This window comes from Trachinotus anak, unplaced genomic scaffold, assembly GCF_046630095.1.
Source record: "Trachinotus anak isolate AG129_WGS33_773 ecotype Australia unplaced genomic scaffold, CSIRO_AGI_Tana_v1 ptg000013l, whole genome shotgun sequence".
In the NCBI taxonomy this organism is placed as follows: Eukaryota; Metazoa; Chordata; class Actinopteri; order Carangiformes; family Carangidae; genus Trachinotus; species Trachinotus anak.
The window spans coordinates 13,480,314-13,492,635 of NW_027273864.1; the positions used below are offsets into that span (position 1 = coordinate 13,480,314).

General features: G+C 39.6%; 2 protein-coding genes across 2 annotated transcripts; one reads left to right on the forward strand and one right to left on the reverse strand.

Moving 5' to 3' along the window:
• Positions 1–1,453: 1,453 nt before the first annotated feature.
• On the forward strand, positions 1,454–6,712 carry olfml3b (olfactomedin-like 3b). Its single transcript, XM_071494464.1, has 3 exons — positions 1,454–1,639; positions 2,690–2,975; positions 3,826–6,712. The coding sequence occupies exons 1-3, from the start codon at positions 1,541–1,543 to the stop codon at positions 4,608–4,610; spliced, it is 1,170 nt and encodes a 389-aa protein (XP_071350565.1). The 5' UTR covers positions 1,454–1,540; the 3' UTR covers positions 4,611–6,712.
• A 643-nt stretch (positions 6,713–7,355) lies between these two features.
• On the reverse strand, positions 7,356–11,756 carry cdk2 (cyclin dependent kinase 2). The gene is made up of 8 exons (XM_071494466.1): positions 11,312–11,756; positions 10,218–10,295; positions 10,004–10,124; positions 9,715–9,885; positions 8,921–9,022; positions 8,623–8,826; positions 7,904–8,461; positions 7,356–7,840 (listed from the first exon to the last, which is right to left on the reverse strand). Exons 1-7 carry the CDS (start codon positions 11,425–11,427, stop codon positions 8,357–8,359), a joined length of 897 nt encoding a protein of 298 aa, XP_071350567.1. The 5' UTR covers positions 11,428–11,756; the 3' UTR covers positions 7,356–7,840; positions 7,904–8,356.
• Positions 11,757–12,322: the final 566 nt, after the last annotated feature.

The window sequence follows — 12,322 nt, forward strand, 5'->3', positions numbered from 1 at the left end:
TATCACTTTTGGCCAGACTTTAGGTTTATGTGACTGCACAGAGCTTGTGACATAAAATCTTCAATGTGGCTCTAATCCAAAAGAAAAGAAAAGGAAAAAAAAAAGAAATTAATGAATGTTGTTAAACATCTGGATTCATCCACAACTATTTCTCACCTCTTGTCATCTGTAATATAACATACGAATAATGTAGCAGCACATTGGAAGACTTCAAACAAAGATACAGACTTTTTTCCCCCCATCCCATTACAGCTCAGGAAAATGTCCAAGAAAGACATCTGGTAGAACTGTTGAGGATAATTTTACATTTTTAAAGTCTGTCTTAATACTAACAGGTCCAGATGTACAGTGGCAGAATTATTGGTAACTGTAATAATTTTTCCTGTCCTGAAGAGACCCCTTTTTACTGCAGCTCCACTGTAAGAGATGGGGGATGAACTCCACAGTGAAAATGCATAAACATGTATTTCATATTCTAACTGAGGCTAATATGAGTCCCCAACAGTTTAAATTAGACACATTTTGTGGGGACTGTGCATTCTGTAACCCACAGCTTACACTGGACAGGATCAGTTAACTTCATACAAAGAGCAGTAAACAGAAAAAACTGAATCAACTCAATCTTTAGTGTGGCTACTCTGTTTTTAAATCAGCACAAGTTCTCCTCGATAAACTCGTGCAGTAAGGTACTTAGCAGGAAGCTTGTTTAAGAACTGCCCACAGGTCTTTTGTGGATTTAGGCTGTCTCAGTGTCCTCTGTCTCCACATGTAATCCCAGACTGACCTCATGATGTTGAGATCAGGGCTTTGTGGGGGGCAGACCATCTGTGGAAGGACTCCTTGTTCTTCTTGTCTCTGAAAACAGTTCTTTATAACTCTGGCTGGATGTTCAGGGTCATTGTCCTGCTGCAGAATGAATCTGGTCAGACGCCTCCCTGATGGTATCGTGTGATGAATCAGAAGCTAAACATCTTAAGTGCCTCAGGCTTTTGCACAGGACTGTATATACAGTATATAATCTATTCTTTAATATTGTGCTCCAGAGAACTGTTCATTCTAACTTTGTTGGAGAGTTTAAAATTTGGTTTATTTTTTGTTCTGATAAGTGTCCATGGCCCATAATATCTTCCCCTTCATGCAGAGGAGTTCAGTACCTCACTGACTCCTGACTGCTACTCACATTTCGCTTCCTCTTCCTACGTAACTTGTGGTTCTGTGCCACATTAATGTCCTGTGTTTTAAAGAAATAAAGATTCCAACCTGGTCTAAAACAACCATACACTGAAGACTATATATTTTTTGCTTTTCAATTTGTCAACCAGGTAAAAAGTAAGAAAAGTAAGGTAAAAAAAATGAGATGGACTATCTTGTCTCTGTTAGACGCTGTGTGCTTCCATCTGCACCAGATGTTTTTAGCTCCTCCCAGGCAGCTTGGTAAAACATTCCAGCCCACCTCAGGGATTCGGCTGGCTCCTCCACTCACTCCCACTGAACTCCACTCAAGATTTTACAGGAGCTAGAGAGACTGATCTGACACAAAATGAGAGGACTTGTTGTCTTGGTTACTTTAGCCTGCTTTGCCACCGCTCAGCACCAAGCACTGATTGACTATTTGGAGCGGAGGCTGCTTGCTATTGAGGTAAGACTCCCTTTACCTCCCTGCCGAGCCCTGCGCTCCAGAGTCCCTCTGAAAGGAAACTTCCAGGGACAGGGCAGTGGCAATGGAATGCAGATGTGGGCAAATACTGGGGAAAATTCAGGAAATACAGCTCTCTTAGGGATTATGAGCTTCTTGTCTTGTTATACCACTGTGTTAAAAATGCACCTTAAAAGTGTTGTATGCATGTCAGAAAACAGTTTGTACAAAATTTGTGTATTAACATTTTTTTTATTATTTTATGCAGTAGACATGGTTGGTTTACAAGACTTCATCATCTTGCATCACAAAATAACATTTATCATCATGATCAACTAAAAGTAATAACTTTAATTTTTATCTAATTTTACCAACAACACCTGGCAAATTACATCTCTCAGGAAATTTCTTGCCTGTGTAGAAACTAATTTTTATCATGGATGAAAATATATCACATGTATTGTATTGTACAGACTAGTGCTGACTTACCAGTAATAACTTTGCCATTTATTCTATTTTAATTCTGCCGATGTGTAAGTAATGCTCCTCTCTCTTTTATATTAGATATAAAGTCCTTCAAACACAGTTGCTTGCAATAAGCTCCCTCAAACTGTTTTTCATTCATACCACTCAGTCTCTTTATTGTTCTATAAAGTGGGCCAGACTTTGCTGATCACCTGTAGAGAAAATCTCATTTCCTCCACAGTGAGGTCAGAGGTCAGGGTCTGCTACAGAGCAGTACCCACAGAGAGTGCTGGGAGGATTCAGTGTTTTGCTAAAAGACATTTGAGCAGGGTGAATACTTGCCACGTGTAGGTTGAACCTGGTTATTTGAAGGATGAGTTCCCTTCTTATTATGCCCTTCTGTTCCAGTCTATTCACTGAGAACGAAAGGAACATAAAATTATGGCCTTTTCAGTGCTTTCTAAGAATATATTCAAAGTTCCTGTAAAACAAATACCCATGTATCATTCCCACTGTTGGAACATGAAGCTTGGCCGCTTCTGCTTGTGTTCAGATTCAGATATAACTATTGACCTTTGTTAAAAACAGGACCGGATCTCTCTATGGCACGAACAGACCACTCGTTACGCCTCAGAGCTGCGGGAGCTGAAGCAACAAATGGTATCTCAGCTGGAGAACCTGGACAAAGAGAAAGAGGCACTGAGAATGAACTTAGATGGTGTGGGGACGAGGGTAGACCGGGTTGAGCGTGAGCTTGACTACCTGGAGACTCAGAACGGGGCTCAGCCATGTGTGGATGTGGATGACAAGCTGATAGAGCAGCAGGTGACTCTGGTGAAGGAGAAACAGAGGGCCAAATATTCAAAACTCTCAGGTGAGATATGATGTTTTTAGACTTACAGTAAGACTACCGGTTTATCTCAATAACCTGTCTATTGTGTCGGCCTCAGAGCCTCTCTTCTGATTGGCTGACTGTTTTCTGAGTGACGCACCGCCAGGCCATCTAGAGGTAACAGATTCTAGCCACTGCTGTAGCTTGGTAAAACTCAGAAAGTCAGTCAGTGCTGAAATGAGCTGAAACTTGACCTTGGGCAGGCTGTGCAATGATATATTGGCTTCCTGACGACCAACAATTGTGTTAATATTCCTGTTAATTTTTTCCTGTCTTGCTAGCTCAGCAACAGAATGACCACTTGGTGTTGTGTCGTCAATAAAGTTAAAACAAAAAAAGAGGGTTGGACAGTGGGTGTGCTTTGCTGTGAGTGTGGCTGATGGTGGCGACTGTATAGTTGTGACATCACAAAATTACAGAAGTACTGATGGATAGCTCTAAGGCACAATTTGTGAATATGGGATGTGTGAATTTCTCTGTGGATGGAGCATTTTGATACCTTCACAGTATTTATATAGCACCTAGAACTGCTTTATAATTAAAAAAAAGACAGAAATCTCACAGTCTACAGTCCTACAATATGATAATATATGTTAATATATGGACCTTTAAAGGTCCCATATATTGACTGATCAAGTAAGAGAATAAAGTGCATTCATTGTCTTAAATTTCCATTTGTAGTACATGTCACTCAATTGATGAGCCAGTTCTCTTGACAAATAAGCTGAGCTATTCCTTTAAATACAGTTTTGATAGATTTGAATGACAACATAATGCAAACACTGTTAACATGTCACCCCTTACATAAGGCCTCTCACTCTCTTGTATTCAGACTGCAGTGACATGATCTCCAGTATAAAAGCCATGAAGATCTTGAAGCGAGTTGGAGGGCCAAAGGGCATGTGGAGCAAAGACACCAGCAGGGGCTCTGGGAAGGTCTACATTTTTAATGGGACAGATGACGACACCATCCACGTGTTTTCCTCTGTGCAAGACTTTGCACGCTCGCTGGGTATGTCACTGTCCACGACCCTGAAGCTGCCGACAGCCTGGAAAGGAACAGGACATGTTGTCTACAACAATCATGCGTATTATATAAATCAGGTTGAAGAGGTAATGGTGGTTAAATATAACATGAAGAACAACTCTGTGGCAGACAGCGCAGTGTTTCCTGTCCAGGACCATATCCCAGTGTACGGCCTGACCCCTGAGACAGTGATGGACCTAGCTGTGGACGAGGAAGGCCTGTGGGCCATTTACGCCACACGACAGAACGAGCGGCACATCTCTCTGGCTAAAATGGACGCCAACACACTGGACATCGAGCAGATGTGGGACACAAACTGTCCGAGGGAGAATGCAGAGGCGGCCTTCGTCATCTGTGGCACTCTGTATGTGGTGTATAACACCAAGCAGCCTGGTCGCTCACGTGTGCAGTGTTTGTTTGATGTCAATGACATGGTAACCAACGAAGACACACCACTGGTTTACTTTCCGAAACGCTATGGAGCTCACTCTAGTCTGAAGTACAACCCACAGGAGCAGCTGCTCTATGCCTGGGATGATGGCTACCAGATCCTGTACAAGCTTATCATGAAAAAGAAACTAGAAATTTGAGCTGATAACTCACACACCAACTCCAAATTGAATGTACCAGTGTTTTAACTCCTTACAAATCATGTATATTTAATATAACTGGTGACCATTTCATAATGTTTGCTTTTCAGATTTTTCAATGTTTTTGTTACTTTTTTCAGGCAGCCATTAGTTTCCATCCTACTATTGCAAGTTGAATTTTTTTTTTAAAAATGTGTTTTGTGAGGTCACAGTGACCTTGAACTTTCACCTTTGACCACCCAATTCAAATCAGTTCATCCTTGAGTCCAAATGAATGCTAAGTTCCCTCAAGCAGTTACTGAGATATTGAGTTCACTAGAAAGAGACAGATATACTACGTACATACGGACGAACAGATGGACAACCCAAAACATTATGTTTCCAGCACTTGCAGGAGGCATAAAAATGCAATATTGTGCAACATCACAATAATTACATAACTCTGAAAATACAATTGGATACAGACCTGATGTTCAGTATGATACATTAAACAAATGAAGACCTAAAACTGCCATTTGACTTTCATACCAGGAGGTGATTCATAGAAAGCATGTGCTGCTTTAATGTCAGGAAAAATACATTTTAAATTTTTTAAACACTCTAACATAGTTTGCAAAATAGCCAGGAATGATATTAAGTATTCATGATTTGTAATGAATAGGATTAAAATGCAAAATCACTGGTATGTTCCTTTTTGTTCAAAGAAAGGTTAAAGAGTGCTGGAGTCTGGAGAAGCATCTGTACTTTCACACACTTTCAGATGTGAATATTTCCAGATATTGAGAGGCATAATGCGATTTCTCTATCGGAGGCACAGTGTCTCATCACAGCCAGAATCTTATTTCTAATCAGACACTGCACTGCACTTCCACACATACAATCAATTCTGTGTCCACTGGTGGGTTAACCTGAATAGATTTACTGTACTGTACCTTACCTGTGATCTCTTGTTTTACTGTCTGTTTCTGAAGTTGTTCTACGCACTTGTTTCTTTTTGTTCATGCAAATATTGTGCAAGTATAAGTCACATCATAAGTTTGATTTAGTACAATGCACTTGGCCACTCACTTTAACCTCACCGTCAAAATCTGTCCATTTTACACTTCATATGTCTTTTTGCTGTCTAAATAAATGTTGGCAGCCTAGCTGAGTGCAGACTCTTATGCCATTTCCATATAACTCAGATTCATTGAACCTTAGCTCTTTTCACCACTGGTCATGTGCACCCTTCTGTAATTGTTCACCCGATGGGAAGCCCCTGAGTTTGAGAAACATGGTTTTATGGGGAGTCAAAGACAAAGGTAGCAGTCAGTGTAGCATCCATAATATGTCAGTCTAAATAAAGGCTTCAATGTTGCTTAGCTGGTCAATATATAACATTTACTATACTCAATAAAAAGCCAGGCTTAGTTCACCATCGAAAATAAACCCTCTCTTTTGTGTTCGATTGATAAAGTTTAAAAATAGCGACTCTGATGATCATTAAAATATATGCTGTATGTTGGTGTCACTTATAAAGCAAAGCATCCACTGTAGTCACTATGGTAGGCAATGTCAGAGCTGCAATTAATATAACTGGAATATTAGGATACAAGCAAGAAACAGCTAGCTGGCTAGCACTTATGTATTTCTGTCTTAGTTTCATACAAGCTGAGCACATATGTATTTTGTGGTGTTAACCTTTGACTAAATAAAATCACCAAAACTAACAAGGAACACCACTATATAATTATGCCCCTCCTATAATGCAACTGTTAAATAGTAATTAAATCTATAACATCAATTTCTCACTGTTTGCTAATAATGTGCTTATTTCCTCACAATTTCCATTTCCTCTAGTAATTGTTCATTATGAAAACAAATGGAAAACTGCGCCTGTTAACCCAAGGAGTCTATCTGTTGGTATGTACAGTGTAGAAAAACACACATATTAAAGCCACGCTGTAAGATTTGAACATTTTAGATATTTTCTATTCTCTGTTGCTGTACCACTTTTTTTTTTTTTTATTTCACCCAGGTTCATTGAAAATGAACTCCTGTATTGTTTGACATGATGTCTAAAATATGGCATGACTAATAAAAACTAATTAATGTGGAAACACTTTGGTTGTTTAAACTGGTTGACCTCAGTAAGCTCTAGACCAGGGTTTTGTGCTGCTTATGTTGAGTTGCATTAAAGCGGTCAGAAATCCTGGTAAGCAAAACTGAAAGAGCAGATTTCAAGTGTTCACATCCAAAACAACTGCGAGGGGTTCTGTAATTTGTTTTTTCCCCTCATACCGTAGGTTCTTAATTTTTTTTTACATTTTTGTCTGGAAAACAAATGGATCATCACTTTTGTTGTACTTTGCCTGCATTTCATCATTACAGTCATAATGTTTTTCTTGATATATTTTGACTTGTACACATGAAACACTTCCTTGTCACTGCCATTTCATAACATAGCATACAAACAGGTCTTTGCAGGCTAAAATAATCATATCATAAATTTCTTTATATTTCTGATGAGAGGCTGACTGTAGAACTGGGCCTGGGTATTTGACTAGCCAGAGTGTAATTAAGTGTTAACAGTAATTTGATTTAATAAGGCAAGGCAGCATTTCACTCTGGTATTTCAGTCTCACAAAGTATTTAGCAGAATTGTTTCACTTGGCTCCAAAGAAAACGTGATTCACTTATGCTCAAACTGTAACAGACTCTGCCGACCTTTCATCTGCTGACTCCAGAACAAAATCACCAGTGACAGTTATTTGAACAAGTTTATTTTTTCAAACTGTTAATAAACAATATCCATAAAAAACAGTTCATTAAGTTTGGATAAAATCTTGTATACGAAAAATGCAATGGCACATTAAATTCTGTAAAATCTGAATTAGAATAAGGAACATTTGAATATCACAACTTTACGGTATGTACAAAGCTGAGAACTTGTTTGGTAAATAATGCTGCCTGAAAACCTGAATGAAGCATTTCTGTGTGTTAAACATCCCAAGGTGCAGTTTTAAAATCAGTTCAAGGTACTTTGGACCCAAATTTTTGAATTCAACTGTCAGAATCAACCAAACTAGAAGAACGTGATAATAATCTCATGTTCTTTTAGTACTAACTGTTTTACATCAGCCTACGATGTCTGTTGTGCAACAACGTGCTGAGACCTCACTCCATCGTTCATTCAGCTGCTTCTTGGTCTTACAAAGCATGGCATTTGTTATTTGCACTATCCCACAAACCTATGCAACATTTAATTCTAACTACTTGACTATTTGAATGTGGACATCCTGAAGCCAACATACATATGCAACATTTAATTCTAACTACTTGACTATTTGAATGTGGACATCCTGAAGCCAACATACCAATTCAAATTGGGAAATTTAATGGCATGTAACTAGAATGTGTCTGCCTGACCTGCGCTCAGTCAGAGGACCATCCCAAAAACAAAATTACATTTACATCAAAAATGGCAGCTGCACATAAATATGCGAAATTTTGATATTGAAAATTACAGTTAAACATTCATAACTATTACCACATCAGAGGTAAAAAAAAAAAACAGCAAAACTTTCAGGACATCTATTTTCTAGAAAGCTGGTTTTCCATATTATCAAATATCCATTAAAGGATCCATCATATCCTGTAGTGTCCACTGTTTCTGTCCATTCAAGGCATGGTCCTGAAAAGAGGCTGAGAAGGTCCTTATTGCTTACACATTGTTGGCATAAAAACAGCCTGATATTTTGCTGGACTCAGAGTCTCAGATGAGGAACTGGCATGGTGACATCACGGAAGAATCGATGTACAAGGGCGTTTTTGGCAGATAACCTTTTGTTTGGGTCGTAATTCAGCATTTCCTGCAAAGAGGAAAAACAACAAAGAAAAATGATGTCAACTCATGTCCATAAATTTCTTATACTTTTCCTGCTAATTAATACACAAACAAGCACAAAGGATTAACCTCCTGGGCAGATGTAAACAATTTACAAATGTATGAATTGATTGCAAATGTTCTCACTCCAAGCAGTTCTCTTCCATCCTCGTCAAGGAGAGGAACCACTTTGGACAAATCCTGTCTGGCCCACTTGGGGAAAGATGGTTTGTAGTCAGGCATTGATGTGACTCCGGGCCAGACGGTCTCATCGGGTGTGCCCAAGGTGCGGAAGATTCTGAATAACTGATCGATCTCCGAGTCGCCGGGGAATAAGGCCCTCCTGGTGATCTGTACAAGAGTAAACAGTGAGCCCAGACTGTTGGTGAGATGGTGATCCATTGTGCGTCTTGTATAGTGGAGAGGGATGAAAATTGTGCATTACCATTTCAGCAAAGATGCACCCTAGACTCCAGATGTCGACAGCTGTGGAGTAGTATTTGCAGCCAAGGAGAATTTCTGGTGCTCTGTACCAAAGTGTTACCACCTGAAAAATGTCACAGAAGCAAGTTAGAAAAACTCAAAATATCCACAAAAATGTTCTGCAAGAGAAACACTTTCTGTTGAAGGCTTTGCCGAAATGCATCAGCCTGAGTAATAAAATGGCACACTAAAGCAAGAATATTTCTTCTAGTTGTGAGTACAGAATTAGCCAACACTATGTTTTGATGTAACTTCAGCAGAGCATCCAGTTCAGGCTGTATAATTGCTATATAAGCAAAATGGTGTATTTCTGTATTTAAGTATCATGACAAACATATTTTTATCCATGTTAAATTTTGTTCAAGAACACTGATACTCAAAGTATAAGAGTAAAGTTACTCCAAAGAGTGACAGTGTGAAATAGCAAAGCAAATATGCCACTGCCATCATTTGGAGTAAATTTATGTTTAAATCTAGTTCATAAACAGAACAGATATGAAAATGGTGAAGGTGTATGAATGTTTTCTGAGTTCACTGCAACTTCATCGTATTCAAGACATATATTAATACTATGATTCCACCTAGTTTGGGAAATTTGTGGTTCATAGATGTAAAGTTCAGTTCAAATTCTTCAGACTCCTTCAATTTTTTTTTTTTACATTTTGCTATGTTACAACTTTGAATTTGCACTTTAAGCCTCTATTTTACTAAACAAGCTTGTTGGCGTGGATAAAAGAAGGGAGCTGTACACCTTACCTCATGGGTGTATGTGCGGACAGGTACCCCAAAGGCTCTTGCCAGGCCAAAGTCAGCGAGCTTGATCTCCCCCTGAGCATTGATGAGGAGGTTCTGTGGCTTCAGGTCTCGATGAAGGACCCTATGAGAGTGGCAGAAGGCCAGGCCTTGCAGCAGCTGGAAAAGATAACTCTACAAACACAAAAACATATAATCCCAGGTGAGCTGACTCAGACATCCCAAGTCCATTTTCTTCTTGATTTCTTAAAGATAAAGACAAATCTGTTTCGCAAATCTAGCTGATGTTTACCTTAACCAGAGGCAGTGGGATACCAGTGACTGAGGAGGAGTCCATGAACTTCTTTAGGTCTTGATGAAGGAACTCAAAAACAAGGTAGAGCTTGTTCTCGGTGTGGATGACATCTCGCAATCTGAAACACATTAACAGGCAGGTTGGACTAAAATCTGACACAAACAACACAGTAATCTTGCAAGTGGCTATAGTTGTAAAATTACATACTTACTTGACAATATTTGGGTGGCTGAGTTCTTTGAGAAGCGAAATCTCTCGGATCGCAGTGCTTGGTACGCCCTCTGTTTCCCTGGATGACATAACTGGTTATGTTATTGAAGCTCACTTGCTCATATCAGGTTATAATATTTTTGTCACGTACTTCTGTTTGGTTAATGATCTTATAAAGTCTGCTATCATGTTTGATTTGTTTTCTGCATCTTGACAATTAGGGCAGGCGTTTAAGCATTCACACCCAAATGATCTTGATAAAAAGAAAACAACTGGACAAAGATGACCAAAGTCGTGCTGCCTGCAGCTTCTGTTATACTGGCACTGCTCTAAGTCCTGTAAAAACATCACTGCACCATCACCGCCAGCTAACAAATCAGCAAAGGGACTGATAAGCACACCAATGATTTTGCTTCCTGTAGTCTGACACAAAGGTCATAAAACACTGGATAGCGGACTCACTGATGCCACCTGCTGAGGCCTAGAATAAAGTGTGCTTCTTGGTAAAGCATGGCAGCACAGGAATAATCCAAATAAATCAACATTTCCTTTTCTATGCCTGAGTAAATGCTGCACAATGCACTGAGGCAACAATCAGACCACTGTTTAAATATGCATTATATTTAGTGGCTTTTGACCCTGTGACCCCCTTATAATAAAGCCAAGTCTATTTGTAACTAGCGCTGCAACTTATTACTAATTGTTTTCAATATCAGTTAATTTGACAAGTATTTTCTTAATTTGTTAATTTTCCTGCCAGTTAATCAACTCACTGTTTCAGCTCTACTTGTGACCTCTCATAAACACTGATTTGTGTAACAGCAATTCAGAAAATGTTTCTGATCTCTTTCGTGTTGGGACCCAATGCAAAAACACCCACAGCAACCACAGGTTTTTCTCTGTGTTATGATGCGTTAAGTGAAGGCTGTAAATCACGTAAATCACAAATATAAGCTTTTGAGGAACAGCTACAGCTTATAGATCCGATTGCTGGTCTGTGATGTTTTTATTTAGCTTCAGAAGTGCTGTGGGGGGAGGCTGTGCAGTTAGCTGGCAGCAGAAATCGCCCATAACAAAAAGCAGCCGGTAACTTACGTGTCTAGCCTGATTTTCTTCAGAGCAACAGTTTCTCCGGTTACTTTGTTCTTCGCTTTGTAAACCACTCCGTACGTCCCTTCTCCTATCTTTTCCACCTTCTGAAACGTGTCCATTTTTTTTCCCGGATGAGTGTGTTTGTTTGGTTGGTTGTTTAGCCGGTTAGCAAGACTTTGTGTCGGAGCTAACAAACTGCTCGGAGGCGACGGAGACAATCGTGCAGAGCCGACATATAATCGAGCCGCTCCTCCGGGGTGGTTAAAACGCTCCGGACTCACCGCAAGCCTGGGGACAGAGCTCCTGTCGTAGGCTAAACTTTCTCAGGTCAGAGCGAAACCACCAAAAGATGTAGAAAATGTCATTAGCTGGCCCCGGTGATGATGGTTTCAGTGAATATGTGGATTAGCTCGGTGGGAAACACTGAACCAACACAGCGGCGTTTCCCGCGTTACCCCGGGGGCGTTTGCTTTTGTGTTCCGGACGCGCCGTCTACAGGAGCCGGGTGGTGTTTCTGAGTTTTACTAATCGCTCCTCGTCAGCGCCCACCGGGGGAAATCGTCTTGTATTAACCTTGCAATACCGAATAAGTAAACATGTTTTTTTCAAATGCACCGTCAGTTGTTTTTAAATTCTTGGTTTTAATGTCAGTGGGTGTAAGTCCGCAGATGGAGTCGTTTTATGTCGGGGTGGAGAGTAGTATCCAACAAACAACCCTCAAAGGTCACATGGTGAGACGGCGATGACGTTTTTCGTTTTCAACCTTCAACGCATGGATGTAGCACAAGAGGCGGAAGTTTTTCTTTCTTTCTTTTTTATCGAAACAAATAAATTAGGAGTTTACAGAAACCTGATTGAATAAAGAAAAAGATTTAGATAAACCATGATAAACCAAAAAAGTCTATTTTTTATTTTAGAACAATTCAATAAAATAATAAAATTTTTCCCCAAAAAGAAAAAAGATTAGTTATATAACTGAAAACTCATATCTTTGCTGCCCTTTACACAAACAAA